This window comes from Nycticebus coucang, chromosome 4, assembly GCF_027406575.1.
Source record: "Nycticebus coucang isolate mNycCou1 chromosome 4, mNycCou1.pri, whole genome shotgun sequence".
In the NCBI taxonomy this organism is placed as follows: Eukaryota; Metazoa; Chordata; class Mammalia; order Primates; family Lorisidae; genus Nycticebus; species Nycticebus coucang.
Genome location: NC_069783.1, coordinates 23,342,605 through 23,359,936, shown reverse-complemented (window position 1 = coordinate 23,359,936; position 17,332 = coordinate 23,342,605). Strand labels below are relative to the sequence as shown.

At 45.9% G+C, this 17,332-nt stretch overlaps 1 protein-coding gene across 2 annotated transcripts in view; it reads right to left on the bottom strand.

The window, feature by feature from the left end:
* EFR3B (EFR3 homolog B) overlaps positions 1–17,332 on the bottom strand; it is a 99,883-nt gene that overhangs the window by 42,234 nt on the left and 40,317 nt on the right. Inside the window, exon 4 of one of the 2 annotated variants that reach the window (XM_053589468.1) lies at positions 13,879–14,029. The exons of the other annotated variant lie outside the window; for it this stretch is intronic. Coding sequence (XP_053445443.1) covers positions 13,879–14,029 — 151 coding nt within the window. The remainder of the gene's footprint in view (positions 1–13,878; positions 14,030–17,332) is intronic. 2 annotated transcript variants of the gene reach the window in all.

Genomic DNA, 17,332 nt, shown 5'->3' with positions numbered 1-17,332 from the left:
TGCTTAATTTTATCTTTTGCATCAGTGTGGAAGTTAGGTTCTGACCTTTAATTTCTGATCTCACTTTGCTGTTGATCCATTATGATGGTCAGTGTGTAGAACAGGTTGAAGTATTTCCTGTAGAACTGGTCTTGTTGTGACGAATTTCCTTAATGTTTGCATATCAGTAAATGATTTGATTTCTCTGTCAATTTTAAAGCTTAGCTTAGCAGGATATAGAATTCTGGGCTGGAAATTGTTCTATTTAAGTAGATTAAAGGTAGATGACTATTGTTTTCTTGCTTGAAAAGTTTCATTAGAGAAGTCTGCGGTCATCCTGATGAATTTGCCCCTGTAGGTCAACTGGTGCTTCCTCCTGGCAGCTTGAAGAATCTTTTCTTTGTCTTGACTTTGGACAGGTTCATCACAATGTATCTTGGAGAAGCTCTGTTAGAGTTGAGGTGACCTGGGGTCTGATATCCCTCTGAAAGGAGTGTGTCAGAATCTTTGGTGCTGTGTGGGAAATTTTCATTTATAATATTCTCTAGTATGGCTTCCATTCCCCTGGGGCATTCTTCTTCCCCTTCTGGGATACTAATAACTCGAATGTTTGAATGCTTCATATAGTCCCATAATTCTGTCAGTGAATGTTCTGCTTTCTCTCTCCTCTTTTCTGCCTCTTTAACTATCTGAGTTATCTCAAGAGCTTGGTCCTCTACCTCTGAGATTCTTTCTTCTGCATGGTCTAATCTGTTGTTGATACTTTCTATTGCATCTTTGAGTTCCCTAATAGACTGCTTCAGTTCCTTCAGCTCTGCTATATCCTTTCTATATTCTTCATATCATCTCTTATTTGATTCTGTTTTTGGATTTCCTTTTGGTTGTTTTCCACTTTATCAGCAGTTTCCTTCACTGTTTCCATTATTTCCTTCATTGTTCTCATCATCTGTATTCTAAATTCCCTTTCTGTCATTTCTAACATTTCTTTGTAGGTGAATTCTCTGCAGTAGCTACCTCACAGTCCCTTGGGGGTGGTGGTGCTCTGAACTGGTTTTTCATGTTGCTAGGATTTTTCTGCTGATTCTTCCTCATGAGTGTTTTTTTTTTTTACCTGTTTCCTTGCCCTAATTTTCCTTTCACTTCCTCTTCCTCTTTAAATTAGCATGCCTCTGGCCTAGGGTTTCCATGAGTCAGCTGCTGGCGGGATTAGACTGAACGAACACAGACAACCACTTGCCAGTTATACACTGCTTTTGTCCTCCTCATGGGGTCCAGAAGTTTCTCACTGACTCCCTGTATCCCCCAAAGGATATTTCTGGGCAGATCCTACCAGCCAGAGATGCCTTGAGTCTTCTCTCCCCAGTCTCACCATGCCCAGTTGCAAGGAAAGCTGTTACTCGGCCGCCATCTTGCTGCTCCCTCAGGACTCTGGTTTTCAAACACTACCAGACAGCAGAGTCAGTGGGGGGTTGTTATCCACTCTGTTTTCTGTCCCCAGCCCCAGATCACAGGTGGGACTGTGACACCAGATCTTCCTCAGGACATAGCAGGACTGTGGTATCACAGCTGTTCCCATCCAGTACTTGTCCTGGCTGACCATTATCTGCACTGTCCTGCTGTTAAATATTTAGACTAATACCCCGCCCCGGCCGTAAGGTCATTATATTATCTGCTGTTAAATATTTAGACTATTACACCCTGGCTATAAGATCAGAACAGATTAAAATCAATCTTTTTGTAATTGAAAATTCAGTGACAGGGCGGCGCCTGTGGCTCAGTGAGTAGGGCGCCGGCCCCATATGCCGAGGGTGGCGGGTTCAAATCCAGCCCCGGCCAAACTGCAACCAAAAAAATAGCCGGGCGTTGTGGCGGGCGCCTGTAGTCCCAGCTGCTCCGGAGGCTGAGGCAAGAGAATCACTTAAGCCCAGGAGTTGGAGGTTGCTGTGAGCCGTGTGACGCCACGGCACTCTACCCGAGGGCGGTACAGTGAGACTCTGTCTCTACAAAAAAAAAAAAAAGAAAGAAAATTCGGTGACAGTCCCTGAGGTATTGCAGGGTAGGAAACATGCACGGGAATCCCTTTTCTAAAACCATCCAGAGCTTGTTGCAGATGGGATCAGCAGTTTCTTCTGACACTGTCCCAGCCTGGCCAGCCTCCATGCCAACCTCACTGAACATTCCTTCTTTCTCTTCTTCTGTGACTCTATTCATCCCTGGGCTTTTGCTCTTCTGTACTCTTCTTCTCTGTACATTTACTTTTGAGTCTCCTTTTTGTTTCCTTTTACAAATTGTAATAGACAGTTTTGAGTTTTTCCCAATATTTCTGCTGACCTAGTTGTTCACCCATTTACCCAGACAGGGCTCCCTCCACATCTGCTGGGCCCATGTCAGACACTTGTCTCCTCACTCTCTCTCATCATCCATGCAACTGTGGACAAGCTAGGTAACATCTGTGTTACAGCTCCCTCATCTGTAAAATGGGGACACTAGGATCTGTGTCACAGGTGGTCACTGGGACTCAATGGGGGGGATGCATGCAGAGTGACTAAGGTCTGCTCAGGAAGCAGCACCACCAAAGCCATGGTAGCAGTGGTCACTTATGGTCAGCTCCATCCACTCTGGGCTGGGCTTATAGGCAGTTTGACCCTTGTCCTTTTCATAGCACCGATATGGGCCCAGCAGGAGCCCAGGTGGGTAGCATGGACTGTGACAGGAGACACACCTCACACATGGTCTGGGGTTGTGTAGGGAACAGGAAAGGAGTTCCAGGTGGTTGAGGGTGGGAGTAGGGGAGGGGAAGACAGGCAGCAGGAGCTGGAAGATGACAGCCAAGCGCCCTCAAGTGCCATTCAGGGGCTGGGGGGGTCCCAGGAGTGACAGGGTGGGCCAGTGCCCAGCCCCAGGGCAGGAGGAGGGGAGACCCCCCACAGCTGGGAGGAAGAGGGCTGAACATTGTTTTTCTTTTCTTTAAAATGTACATGTTACCTCCTTCTTAGGACTAAAGTAGAGAAGATTCAGAAGAGCTCCTGCCCCAACAGCGCCTGGAGTAACAGGAACTCTGGGAATTCAAGGAATAGAATTAGTAAGGTTCTTTTTTTTTGAGACAGAGCCTCACTTTGTCACCCTTGGTAGAGTTCTGTGGTGTGATAGCTCACAGCAACCTCAAACTGTTGGGCTCAAGCCATCCTCTTGCCTCAGTCTCCCGAGTAGCTGGTACTACAGGTGCCCACCACAGTGCCCGGATATTTTTAGAGACAGGGTCTCTCTCTTGTTCAGGTTGGTCTCAAACTCCTGAGCTCAGACAATCCACCCACCTTGGCTTCCCAGAGTGCTAGGATTACAGGTGCGAGCCACCACACCCGGCATTAGAAAGGTTCTAATTCTAAGAAGCTTAAACTTTTTCTGGCCCCCCCAGGATTCAGCACCGCGCAATCTCTGAGTAACCTGTGTTCTCAGGGACAACCTGCAAACACGCTCCCAGCACAGCTCAAACCAGCAATCTACTCTTAACTTGACGGCACTCCACATGTTGTGCTTTCCCTCCCCACTGGATCAGAAAAACACACTTCAAATACGGTTGTAGGAAAGCTCGTGCCCTCCCTAGTTATGATGCAAGTTCTTGAAATATCTAAAAGGTACCAAAAGGCGTGAGCCCTTGAAGAAGCTGTTCATAGACCAGGGGTTTTTATCAGGAGTGGCCACACCAGGCCCAGTTAACACCTACATTCTGAGGAATAAGAACATCACATATTTCCATGGCACTTGCTGCTTACATGTCTGTGTTAGTTGTCTGCAACTGTGTTATCTCTCCCTCCACCTTCACACCATCTTCTGTCTGTCAAATTTCCCTCTGCTTATCTCTTTATGGTCACCAGGATAATCCTGGATAATCTCCTAATCTCAAGATCCTTAACTTAATCACACCTACATAGACCTTGTTTCCACATAAGGTAACATTTACAGGTTCCAGGAATTAGGACGCAGGCATCTTTTGGAGTACTATTTTCAGCCTATTATAGCATCCATTATCTCATATAATTTTCAGCAAATAGGTTTAGCAGGACATATATTGTTCCCATTGTAGAGATGAGGAAATGGAGTCTCTAAGGGAGTAAGTGAATTATTTGAGGACTGACAGCTTGTGATAGGTAGAACTGAGTCTCAAACTTAGGAATTCTTTCTTTCTTTCTTTCTTTCTTTTTTTTTTTTGAGACAGAGTCTCACTCTGTCCCTCTGGGTAGAGTGCAGTGGCATCATCATAGTTCATTGCAACCTCAAATCCAGGGCTCATGACATCCTCCTGCCTCAGCCTCCCCAGTATCTGGGATTACAGGCACCCACCATGATACCTGGCTAGTTTTTCTATTTTTAGTAGAGTAGAGTAGCTTGCTCTTGCTCAGGCTGGTCTCAGACTCCTGAGGTCAAGCAATCCACCTGCCTCAGCCTCCCAGAGTCCTAGGATTATAGACCTAAGCCACCACACCAGGCACAAACTTGGGAATTATGACACCAGGTCTGTTGCTCTTTGCTCTTTAAATTTTAACATGTATCAAAACTACCTGGGGAGCTGGTTAAAATGCAAATTTCTCTGTGTCCTTGGTGATGGAAGTCAGTGAAGGCTGGGTAGATAGATGGCCATGTCCTTAGAAGGGGAGGACTGGAGTGGTTCAGGGTTGGATGGATGACCCAGCACAGCGCCATCTCTGAAGACACTGTCTCCCCCGTGGAGCCCAGGATTGCATGGGACGCTGGCATTGCCTGTTCCATCCCTTCATTTTATTATGACTCTTGCTCTGTCTTGGGCTCTAATAAGACTGAACTTAATGTCAACCTTGGACCTCTCATGCAGAGGGCGAGCACCCCATTTATAAACTTTGGGTGACAACAGGGCTATCTAATAAAATAAGCACCTTTTGAGTACTAGGATCTATGAACATCCTTAAGGACCCCTGGTTTGATAGCTTTGGGGGGCAGAGGGTACAAATTTATGGGATGCATGAGAAATTTTGTTGCAAGTATATAATGTGTAGTGATTGAGTCAGAGCATTTAGGTTGTCCATCAACTAAGTACCGTATACTTTTGTTAAGTATGGTCACTCTACTCTGCTATCAAACACTGAATTGATTCCATCTTGCTGTGTGTTTGTACCCTTTAACTTCTCTTCAGCACTCCCCACGCCCCTCCCCACTCACCCTTCCCTGGCTCTATTATTTATTTTTCCACTCTCGATCTCTGTGTGTTTGCATTTTCTAGCTTCCACACATACATGAGGTTGGGTGTCTTGGGCCAAGTTACTTAAGCACTCTGTGTCTCAGTTGCTCCATCTGTAAAGTGGGAATAATATAATGCAAGCACCTGCCTTATAGGCTTGGTATGACCAGAACTCTACCTGCCCTGCCTATCACAATTAATAGCTGCCTCCTCATTTCTTTCCCCCAGTGCATTTTTGGCTTGCTGTCAATACACTATGAGTTTTTACCAGGCCTATTTACCTGTGTAACTGGTCACTATTTTTTTTTTTTTTAATAGAAACAGGATCTTGTTATGTTGCCAAGACTGGAATTAACTCTTGGGCTCAAACAATCCTCCAGCCTCAGCGTCTCAAGAGGCTGGGATTAGAGGTGCAGGGCCACCACACTCAGGTCACCATTTTTAAAATGCGTGATACAGAAGGAACTTCCTGTCTGCCTCACTCCTATCATTGCTAATTCTACATCATCAATGGCTTTTATCAAAATGCTAGTTGCTAATGTGCAAGGTCTTGAAAGAATAAAGCTGGGGGTTTTGTCTCATTTTTTAAGAGATAGCAGTCTCCATAGCAACAAATTGGTGATTCTGAACATGTGACATTTCAAAGGCCAGGGGCACTGCCAGGGCCACCTTTTCAAGATCAAAGTTGCAGCTCTTTAAACATAACAAAGGGTGCCAAATTTGCTGGAACAGGTCACCCGACCTCCCATGGAGGCAGGCAGGGGCCACAGTTGTGTGAGAACCAGGGTTACTAAGGGTCAGTAAAGAGAAAACAAGCTCCAAAGAACCTTGTTTTCCTGACACTGCCAAGAGAGCTCTCCTGGTGGGGAAGGCAGGCTGAGCTGGCTTTTAGCACCAGCCAAGCCTCCCCAGGCAGAAGGCAACCCTTCCCCTTCTATAGCATCTGAGCCAGACAACCTCCTGCTGTCAACAGCAGAACAGCGGTTCAAAATACTGGGCATAGGTAGACTCCCGACTCTCGCAGCTTGAGGACTGCAGGGCTTTTTGCTGTGTTTCCCTGCACAAGGAGAAATGGGAACAACAAATCCTAGTGGGAATGCAGATCTTCCAAGCCACGGGGCTTTGGCCATAGCACTGCCAGCCCCTTTCTCACTGCTGCCCTTGTTTACTGCCACTCCCTGGAGCGGTTTTCACTACAGCCAGGGGAACAGCACCACAGTAACCTGACCTGACCATGCCCTGCAAACCTCCTGATTACCAGCCAAGGCACAGTAACTCTCTGCACCTCTGCCATCCTCTCCCAGCCACCCACATTATGCTGTCCTTCTTTCCAAATCTCGCTGTGGTTTTAGGGATTTCTGGGAGAGTCTAGTCCTTGATGGCCCTGAAAAGCCATCCCTTCTGGCCCCCAAGGACTGCACCCAGGAAGCACCAGCTGCCTGTGCTCTCTGAGCCTCTGCTGGTGCTGAGTGCCACACCCAAGCTGCCTCATGGGCCTAGCTGTCCCGCTCTGGCCAGTCTTTATGGAATCTGCCCCCAGCCTGCCGGTCTCCAGCGGTGCTGACTTCTGGACTGCTGATGGAGACCGCAGCATTTCTGGTGTCTAGGTGACAGTTACAACCACAAGCATTGACGGAATTGTCCAGGGGGAGCATATGGAGTGGGAGAGGGTCGAGTGCAGAGCCTTGGAGACTGCAGCCAGTTCAGGGCATGAGGAAGAGGATCATTAAAGGAAACTGACTTAGTTTCCTGTGGCCGCTGTAACAAATCACCACAATGCAGTGGTTTAAAATAACACAAATTTATTATCTCACAGTTCTGGAGCTCAGAAGTCTAAAATGGGTTTGCAGGGCTGCGTTCCTTCTGGAGGCTCCAGGGGAGTAACTGTTTCCTCGTCTTCTCCAGTTGCCAGAAGACACCTACTTCCTTTGGCTTATGTCCCCTTCCTCCACCTTCAGGCCCCGCAGCATAGCATCTTCAGATCTCTTTCTCTCTGTGCCTCTGCTTGCATCATCACATCACCTTCTCCTGACTCTGATCCCCTGTGTCCCTCATTATGGTAACCCTGTAATTGCATCATGGCCACCTGGGTTATTCAGGATAATCTCCTCACCCCGCTCAAGATCTTTAACTTACAGAGTCACCTTTGCGATATAGGGTAGCATCACAGGGTCCAGGGATTAGAATATAGACATCCTGGGCGAGGGGGAGAGGAGGCATTATACAGTAGGGGAGGTGGGAAGAGTCAAGAGTTGGAGCAACAGGCCATGGAAGTTGAGGGAGCATGAAGGATGCAGTCACAGGGAGAAATACCACCAAAAGAGAAAAACATCAGGTGACAGGTGGGTGGGGAGTGGGTTACTTCCCACAGATTTCTAACTGCAAAGACAAAAGCATGCTTTTATAATGGAGAAGGTGGGCTGGCACCTCCCTAACCCAGGACACAATTAGCACCCATAAAAGTGGGACACCAGACATCCGTGCCTGCTGTTGTACGCATGGCAGGTCCCAGCATCCCCCATGAAGTACTGTGGCCAAAAGTAGTCTCCTGCAACTGATCAAACCTTCAGATCTAATTCCAGTTTGCAGGAAATACAAGAGACAGGAGTGAGATAAATGACACCACAGGAAACAAGCAGACAAGAGCAGGATGTGGGGCATCCGACAGGGCACCTGACCTGCTGTCTTCCAAGTATCAGTGTCATCAAAAAGGGGGGCAGAGAGAGGGAAGGGACATGGAAAACAAAGTAAACGCACAGTCCTCATGGGGCCCTGATTTGGAAAAGGACAGCAATAGAGACAATTGAATTTCGGGCTACAGATTAAAATAATGTTCAGGGATGGTTGTCAATTTTGTTAGGTGAGCTAAAGGTGCTTGGTGGTTATTCAGGAGAATGTTATTTGGGTTTTTTTATTCTTATTTATTTGTTCCTACACTGAAGGAGATTGGAACTTAGAGACAGAGAGTGACGGGAAAAATGGATGTAGCGAGGAGGTTCCTGAAGGCCACCCTCCCCTTGGAGAGGAGAAAGATGGCCATGGGAAGTAGAGCGAACCCCTGGGACAGCCCTTATTTCCTCAGTGGGAGAAGAGGGCAAAGCCATCTCTGAGGCTGAACTGGCAGATTTGGGAAGGGACTCAAGGGGAAAATGGGAGATTGTAACAACTACCTTGAGGATGCGGGAGGGAGGTGGCCAAAAATGGGCTAAGGAACTGGCGTAAGGCCCCGGTAACATTGCATGGCACGTATATCTGAGGCCCTGACCCACAGGTCATGTGTTTTTCTGAGCTGGGGACACTTGGGTAGAGAAGGTGGGGGTAGCTGCACGGGACCATGGAGGGCAAGGCAGACAGTGGTCCCGCTGGGTCCAAGAGGCTGGCAAGAGCTGAACCTCAGAGAGAAACAAAGAGATTGGTGGAGGAGAGATCTCAATGAGGTGTGGGGGGTGAGGAGAGAGTGAGACAGGGAAGGACAGAGCACTGCCCAGCCTGTCTCCAGGGTCCCGTCTCATTCTTACGTGTTGTGGGGAAGCTGCCCTTCCCTAAGCCAGCTAAGTCACTCATCTTTGTCCCAGCCTTGGAGTATGCTTGATTTAAGGTTGTGGTAATTTTGTGCCATTCACGTGGCATAAAATTAACCATTTTAAAGAACCCAATTCAGTGGCATTTGATACATTCACAATGTTTTGCACCCAAAACATTTTCATCAGTTTCCTTTCATAAAGGAAACCCTGTATCCATAGAGTCACTCTTCATTCCTCTCTGCCCCTGCTCTTAGCAAATACCAATCGATTGTCTCTCCATAGATTCATCTAGTCAGAATATTCCATATAAGTAGAATCATAGAATATGTGATTTTGGGGGGGTTATTTCTGCCTTTTGGCAACTATGAAGAGTACCGCTATGAACATTTGTGTATAAGTATTTGAGGAATTACTAGGCCTGGTTGATTTGAGAAATTAGAATAATTTCTATTATTTAGAATAATGTTTAACTCTATAGGCCAGGCACGGTGGCTCATGCCTATAATTCTAGAACTCTGGGAGGCCAAGGCAGTGAATTGCCTGAGCTCAGCAGTTCGAGACCAGCCTGAACAAAAGTGAGACCCATCCCTAAAAATAGCCAGGTGTTGCAGCAGGTGCCTGTAGTCCCAGCTTCTCAGGAGGCTGAGGCAAAATAATTGCTTGAGCCCAATATTTTGAGGTTGCTGTGAGCTGTGCTTCCATGGCACTCTACTGAGGGCAACAAAATAAGACTCTGTCTCAAAAAAAAAAAAAAAATTTTTTTTTTTAACTGTTTGAGGAACCACCAAACTGTTTTCCATAGGAGGGGCACCATTTTACCTTTCTGCCAACAAAGTATGCAAGTTCTAGTTTCTACCCATCCTTGCTAACACTTGTCATCTTCTGACGTGAGTGTTTCTAATAGCCATCCTGTGGGTGAGAGGTGGTACCTCATTGTGCTTTAACCACCTTTTCATGTGCTTATTGGCCATTTGTATATCAAGTCCTTTGGCCATATTTAGTTGGGTTGTCTTTTTTCTGTTGAGTTGTAAGAATTCTTTATATATTCTGGTTAGTGGGCTATTATCAGTTTTATGATTTGTCAATATTTTCTCCCACTCTTTGGGTTATCTTTCTACTTCCTTCATCATACCCTTGGATGTACAAAGTTTTAAATTTATCTATATTTTTTTCTTTAGTTGCTTTACCTTTTATGTCATATAAGAGTTCATTGCCGAATCCAGAATCATAATGATTTAACCCGATAAAGAATTGTATAGTTTTGGCCGGGCGTGGTGGCTCACGCCTGTAGTCCCAGAGCTGTGGGAGGCCGAGGCGGGTGGATTGCCTGAGCTCAGAGGTTCGAGACCAGTAAGAACAGCAGTGAGCCAGAATAAGACCCCATCTCTACTAACATCAAGAACATCACCAGAGGAAGACAAAAAAGAGTACTTCAAATGAAGAAGAATGAACAAGGAAGTTGAAATTAAAAAAAAAAAAAAGAATTGTATAGTTTTAGCTTTTACATTTAGGCCTTTGATCACTTTTGAGTTAATTTTTACATGTGGTGTGAGGTAGGGGTAGAAGTACAAACTTTAAATCTATGAATCTTTATCCTACTTTACTACTTGTATACAGTAGGCTAATACATTACATCATTTATGTGAAGGACCATGGAGCCATCAAATTGAATATTTTCAGTTTATCTTTAGTGCATTCCCTTAAAATGTCAGGACACATGGTCACTTACACAGTCCCCAAGACCCATATGTGGACCCAGCGTGCATGAGGCAGGTGTGCAGAAACAAATCCTGTGCAATACGTGAGCTTAGCTGGCCCTGGCTCCCACCTTCTCCTGGATTTTCCAGCCCCTCACCATCATCCAGAGCTGAGGTATTCTTATTAAGGGCTTGAAAACATCACTTAAATTATTAAAATTATACTTTGCTGCACGTAATGTGTAGGAGTGATATTAACAAATTTGGATTTTGTGAGAAGTAGAAGGAGGGGAAAAAGGAAGAAATCCTGTGCAGGCTAAGTCTAGAGTGGGGGCTGGGCACGGTGGCTGACACTTATAGTCCCAGTGCTTTGGGAGCTGAAGGGACAGATTGCTTGAGGTCAGGAATTCAAGACTACAAGATCATCCTGGGCAACATAGCAAGACCCCATCTCTAAAAAAAAAAAAAAAAAGATAGCCAGATGTGGTGGCATGTGCTTGTAGTCCTAGCTTCAGGGGGCTGAGATGGGAGGATCACTTGAACCCAAGAGTTCAAGGCTGCAGTGAGCTATGACTATGCCACCTCACTCCAGGTTGGGAGACAGAGTGACACCCTATCAGAAAGAGAGAGAGAGAGAGAGAAGGAAAGAAAGAAAGAAAGAGAGAGAGAGAGAGAAAGAGAGAGAGAGAGAAAGATAGAGAGAGAGAGAGAGAGAGAAAGAAAGAAAGAAAGAAAGAAAGAAAGAAAGAAAGAAAAGAAAGAAAGAAAGAAAGAAAGAAAGAAAGAAAGAAAGAAAGAAAGAAAGAAAGAAAGAAAGAAAGAAAGAAAGAAAGAAAGAAAGAAAGAAGAAAGAAAGAAAAAACACCTCCAAAACACAACACTGTAGGAGGTCAGTGGTTCCCAAACTCGGTCAACAGCATCACATGGGAAACTAAAACTTAGAGACTCCCGGGTCTCCCATCCAGAGATGCTGATCAGTGGGGTCTGCTTGAGACCTGGGAATTTGTGGTTTTCCAAAGCTCTTTGGGGGACTATATCATTGTCAGGTTTGGAAACCTTGAAGAGGGTAGGGATTCTGAAGAGAGACTCTGCAGAAGAGAGATTTGTTCTAAGCTTCAAAGAGCAAAACCAGGTCAGAGGAGAAAGTTGCTGGGACGGAGAGATGGCTCGGGGTGAGGTTTTTTCCTACCTTCTCACCCCTGAGGCTGTGGGTGCCTGTGATAGAGCCTGCTTGCAGAGGGCATCTGCAGAGGCTGGGTGCCACGGTGGGATCCAGGGAGAGGACCCCACGGTGGGCGTGGCCCAGAGAGGCCTCTGAACTTGTCAACTGTCAGATTCCAGGGAGAACAAGACATACCGGGGCTGAATGAATCACTGCCTAAATCTAGTGCCCAGGCTGTGCAGGCACAGACAAGTTACTTCACTTCTCATAGCCCATTTCCAGGTAATGAAATCCAGCAAAACGAGGATTCTCATTTTCTCTCTCTTTCCCTTTTTTCTTTTTTTCTCTTTCTCTCCTCTTTCTTTCAATTTCCTGGCAGCAAAACTTTTATCCAAATAAAACACTGCCAATTTCTACACAAACTGTACACAGGAGCTGGCTGCTGGATAAAGCAGGAATAAAAGACCCAGAGCCTTCTGTTTCTCCTCCCCCAGGCCCCCTTTGTCCCTATAGGCCCCCTTTGTCCCTGCAAAGCCCTGAGTCCCTGTGAAGATCAGCTTGGAACTCCCAGGCTAGACTTGCAGAGACAGCGTCAAGTCTAGCCAGTCTGAAACGATGAAGAGCAAAAGAACACACCCGGCTCAGGAAGGCTCGAGAAGGTCTGCGGCTTAGGGAGCTGGGAAGGGCACCCGGATGAGGGGCAATGCCAGGAGAGGCTGCCTCCGAGGCTGGACTCTGAATCTACTGCGAGGATTTGACCGAACTTGCTCATGACGGCCTGTCCTTGTCTAGCCTTCATTGTCACCAGGCGACTTGCTCTGTGGCTGATGTAATGATTCACCCTGACAGGGAATTTGCAGGACACTGAATCTTGGAGCTATAGCTAACGAAACACCTACCCCTGGCTAGGATTTGCTGTGGGAAAAGCTAAAGCTGGCAGCCACCTGCTTCTGTGTCCCCCACAGATACACGATGACTGGTTTATTTTTCATTCAGATGTTCTCTTCTAGACTGTAATTATCTCAAACAGGACAACTAAAACAGTATCTGAAGCTGTTGCCAGGGCAACCTGACAGAGGGCTCCCCCACCCCCAGCCCCAGGGTGTGTAATTTGTCAAAGGCAGCCAGCTCACAGGGACAGGACAGAGAGTGGAACCGGCTGGTCTTCTTGGTCCTGGAAAGAGAAGTTGGAAGACACTCCTCTGATCAAATCCACTTAGGTAGAATAGGAAACCAAAGTAACCTGTGCAATAGAAGTTCAGGGTGGGAATGCCAAGGGGCAGGCTTTCAACTTTTCTCTTGTGATATCTGCAGATAGATAAAGCCTTTGCCTGAGACTTGTGCATCTAAGCTGCTTGAAGACCTGGCGCTTAAAGTATGCTTGGAAAGGGAGAGAAGGCGAGAAATTAGAGAAAGCAAACAGGACATTCGCATGTAGATACACGGGTGGCGCTGGAAGTTCTTGACATATCTGATGGCTCTTCTTTCACAAAATGTAACTGCTCATGGTTGCAGGTATTTATACTGAGACCAGCATTACAACAAATTCAACCTGCTCATGGTATAGATGAAAAGACCGAGGCCTGTAAAAGGTAATGTGCTCAGGGTTACACAGCTAGGGAGGTGCAGAACTGAGCCAGAAGCCCTGTTTCCTGCTTCCCCGTTGTGTCTCCACTGACCTGCTGCCCTTGTCCTGTGGACATCAGTTTACTCTACCTCTGAAAGAGGGCTACCCTGGATCAGCTTTCAAAGACTGCCCCATGGAGTGCTGAGTTGTGAAGGCCCTAGGTACCCCCTTGCTCTCAAAGGAATACCTCTGTTTCAATTGCTTTTTATATTTATTGAGGCCCCACTTAAAATCATTTAAGGGGAAAAAGGATTAGTAAAAAAAGTTTGAACATCATCAGTCAAGTCTGAAGATAATCAGTCTAACGATGACCTTTCTAAACATTAGAGAGTGTTGCTGGTTGCACGACATTGTAAATATACTAAATCCATTAGGTTTTTAAATCATATGCTCTATAAAAAAATAAATAGATCATGTGCTCTAAAATGGCAACTTCCATTTTATTATCTATTTATATAAGGCACAACATATAACTTGTATTTTATTTATTTAAATTAGGAAATGAAATACTCCTTTATTCACACAAAGGCAGGAACTAAAACACGCAGTGTGTTGTAGTTAGGGTTGGAAACCACACAGGAACAGAACACGACAAACGCTGACCCACAGGTCTCCCAAGCCTGTGCCCCCACCCCCAGGATCCCGGTGGGAGACCCAGAGCCCCTGGGGCTCCTTACCGAGTTGGTGCCGAGGATCTGAAGGTTGGGCTTCTCTGACTCCAGCAGCTTGGCCACCATCTTGAGGAAACTCTCTACGAAGAGGTTGATGCTCTGGCAGTGGCAGGCCATGAGCAGCTGGTCCAGGGCCTCCATGGCGATGCACACATACCTAGGGAAGCAGCAGCATGGCCTTCACTGGGCCTCGCAGCCCTTCCACCCCCACAGCCTGACGGGGCCAAGCTGGGTGTCAGTATGGTGCCCTCCTGAGCAGCATCTAGAGAAGAGGCTCCTCCATTGGCTGCCACTGTTGGGCCTCAGAGCTGGGAGTTGGAATGAATCAGAACTGAAAGGGAGCCTAGAGGTCAACTCGTCCAGCCCCTCATGTTATAGATTAAGAACAGAAATGTACCATTTCATGAGTAAACACAAGCAGAAGGACAGATGCTCAGAAAAGCAAATTCTGAATCTAGCCCCTGTGAGCCTAGAGTCAAGATGTGTTTATTGGGCACCAGCTGAGGAAAGACTCTGTCCTAATCAGTGCAGGAGGTGCAAGGTCGAAGAAGGCAGTCCTTCAGCTTAACGAGTAAAGAGGTTGGTGGATGAGATAAATACACAGGTACTTCCTTCAAAGAGAAAATAAACGATACAAGAAAATCATGCATGATGTCCCATGAGGCTTCCAAAGATGGAGTGAGACAGCTCCAGAGGGGAGGAGTCCAGAACTTTATGAAGTATCTGAGATTGGCCTGAGGGCCAGCTACTGCAAAGATTAAAGAATAGAAAGTTCGCAAGTTTTGTGTTTGAAAATCATGGAAGATCTCGGATGAAACACTGTGCAAACAATACGGCTGACAATAGTACCATACTTAGATGACATACCCTACCTAGGGAACAAGAAAGACAAGACAGACACAGAATAAATTTGATTTTCTCATTATGAAGAAGATGATCTGTGTGAACTATAAGCACATAAATAATTCCTTTGAAGTCTAAAACCTGAGTGAAAACCTTCAGTAACTAGGGATATGTGGCATCAGATGGTGGATAGTTTACTAGTTAAGTCAGCCCATTAGATTTTTGACAACCAACTAAAAACTTTTTTATATTTCAATTTAAAGCATAACTTTTTTTTTTTTTTGAGACAGCGTCTATGTCACCCTTGGTAGAGTGCCATAGCGTCACAGCTTACAGCAACCTCAAATTCTTGGGTTTAAGCTATTCTCTTGCCTCAGCCTCCCAAGTAGCTGGGACTACAGGCGCCCACCACAACCCCTGGCTATTTTTTTGTTGCAGTTGTCATTGTTGGTTAGCAGGCCCAGGCCGGGCTCAAACCCGCCAGCCCTGGTGTATATGGCCGGCATCCTACTCACTGAGCTACGAGCGCTGAGCAAAAGCATGATAACTTCTATCCTGTATTCATAAATTTATTCTGAAGAGCAGCAAAAAAAGGGCTACATCGTCTCTTACCCGCTGGCTCTTCAAACACCAGAAAATAACAATCTTGTTTATGATTCTTATTCTTCTCTTTCTTTCTTTTTTTTTTTTTTTGAGATACAGTCTAACTCATCTGGGTGAGTGCCATGGTGTCATCATAGCTCAACCACAAACTCTTCAGCTCAAGCGATGCTCCTGCCTCAGCCTCCTACGTAGCTAGGACTATACACACCCGTCATGATGTCCAGCTAATTTTTCTATTTTTAGTAGAGATGGTGTCTCACTCTTGCTCAGGTTGGTCTCAAACACCTAAGATCAAGCAATCCACCTGCCTCAGCCTCCCAGAGTCTGGGATTGCAGATTCTTGCTCTTTTCTTCTCCATGTGAAATATTTCCAATCCAATCCCTCCTGAACTAGTCCTCACAGGACAACCCCTAATTATCCTGGTTGTCCTCATCCTCAGTGCTTCTCCTAAGTTCCAAGAAAAATGTCACGAATCATTCTCCTTCCTAATGAGAATTAGAAAGGCGCCTCTGAGCTCAAACTCAACACTTGCTCCATGGTAATAACATAACCAGTAAGGTCTGCATCATAAAAGATACATCTCTCACTTAGAAAGCATTTGCATGCTAAAAAAAAAACCAAGGTAGATGGTCATAAAAAAGAGATGTATTTCTTTTTTTTAACAACTTGCTAAGGAGGAAGCTGTGGCAAATCTGTCACAAATTCTTTTGGTTAAAATCTTCATGGTTTTCTTTAAGAGGTAGGTTTCTGGGGCAGGATGCTAATGTCCCCCCTACCATCTGCTGCCCCCTTTCTCCCCAGTAAGTTAGAATTTTTCCTGTGCATGTGGCTGCTCACTAGAGACCACATTTCCGAGTCTCTCCTGCTGTAGGTGAGGCCCCATGATGAAAACAATGCTGTGAAAGTGAGGGGCAGCGATGGGAACACTGTCAGCATCTCCTGCTTCTGAGACAGAATTGCCTTTGGTGTCCTCTCTTTCCCTCTTCCTGAAAGCTGGGAAGTGGCAACAACTGGAGACCCGGACAGGAAAGCCACATGCGAATGACCATATGGAGCACAGCCCACCACCCCACGCCAGACTGTGATGGGAAAGAAAGGAAAAACTATTCCACATTGCTGGAGCCACTGTCTTTTTGGGTCTCCTTGTACCATAAATAGTACAGGCACCTAATACTCAGGTTTAGGGGTGCTTTAGTGACTGGTGATTCAAATAAAGGTGAATCCTGAGAAATCCAAAGCAGATCAAGTGACTGATGTCATAGGAACGAGAAGCAAGAGTTGGAAATGTTTTCTACTGTGCTAGGGTGAGATTAGTGCTAGACTTCATGAATGCAGAGTTTTGACTTCTGTGCCCCTTACAAGATAGTGATCCTTCTACTTGTAAAGTCAAATTATGTGGAATAGAAAAGTACTTCCTGAGAACTCCAAAACCTTGTTGGGGCACCGAACAATCAGGTTAGGGATAAGTCAAGAGCATGTAGCAAAGGCTTCTCTTATAAGATGGTAGTAAAGCTATCATCACAGGCTTTTAAGATGTTACAGTTGCCTGAAGCTCTAAAGTCAGGTTCACGTGCTGTAAATGCAATACAGGATGAGTTGAAAGATTGTTCTTCTTTATGCCTTGATTTAAATTACATCCATCACTGAATGTTGGAAAGATATTAAAAATTCTTGACTAGCTAGTCTTTGTCTCTTTTTTACAAAACAAAGTTTGGACAAACAAAAAGAAAGCTGGGGGGCGGCGCCTATGGCTCAGCGGGTAAGGCGCCGGCCCCATATACCGAGGGTGGCGGGTTCAAACCCAGCCCCGGCCAAACTGCAACCAAAAAATAGCCGGGCGTTGTGGCAGGCGCCTGTAGTCCCGGCTACTCGGGAGGCTGAGGCAAGAGAATCGCTTAAGCCCAGGAGTTAGAGGTTACTGTGAGCTGCGTGAGGCCACGGCACTCTACCGAGGGCCATAAAGTGAGACTCTGTCTCTACAAAAAAAAAAAAGAAAAAAGAAAGCTGGGGAAG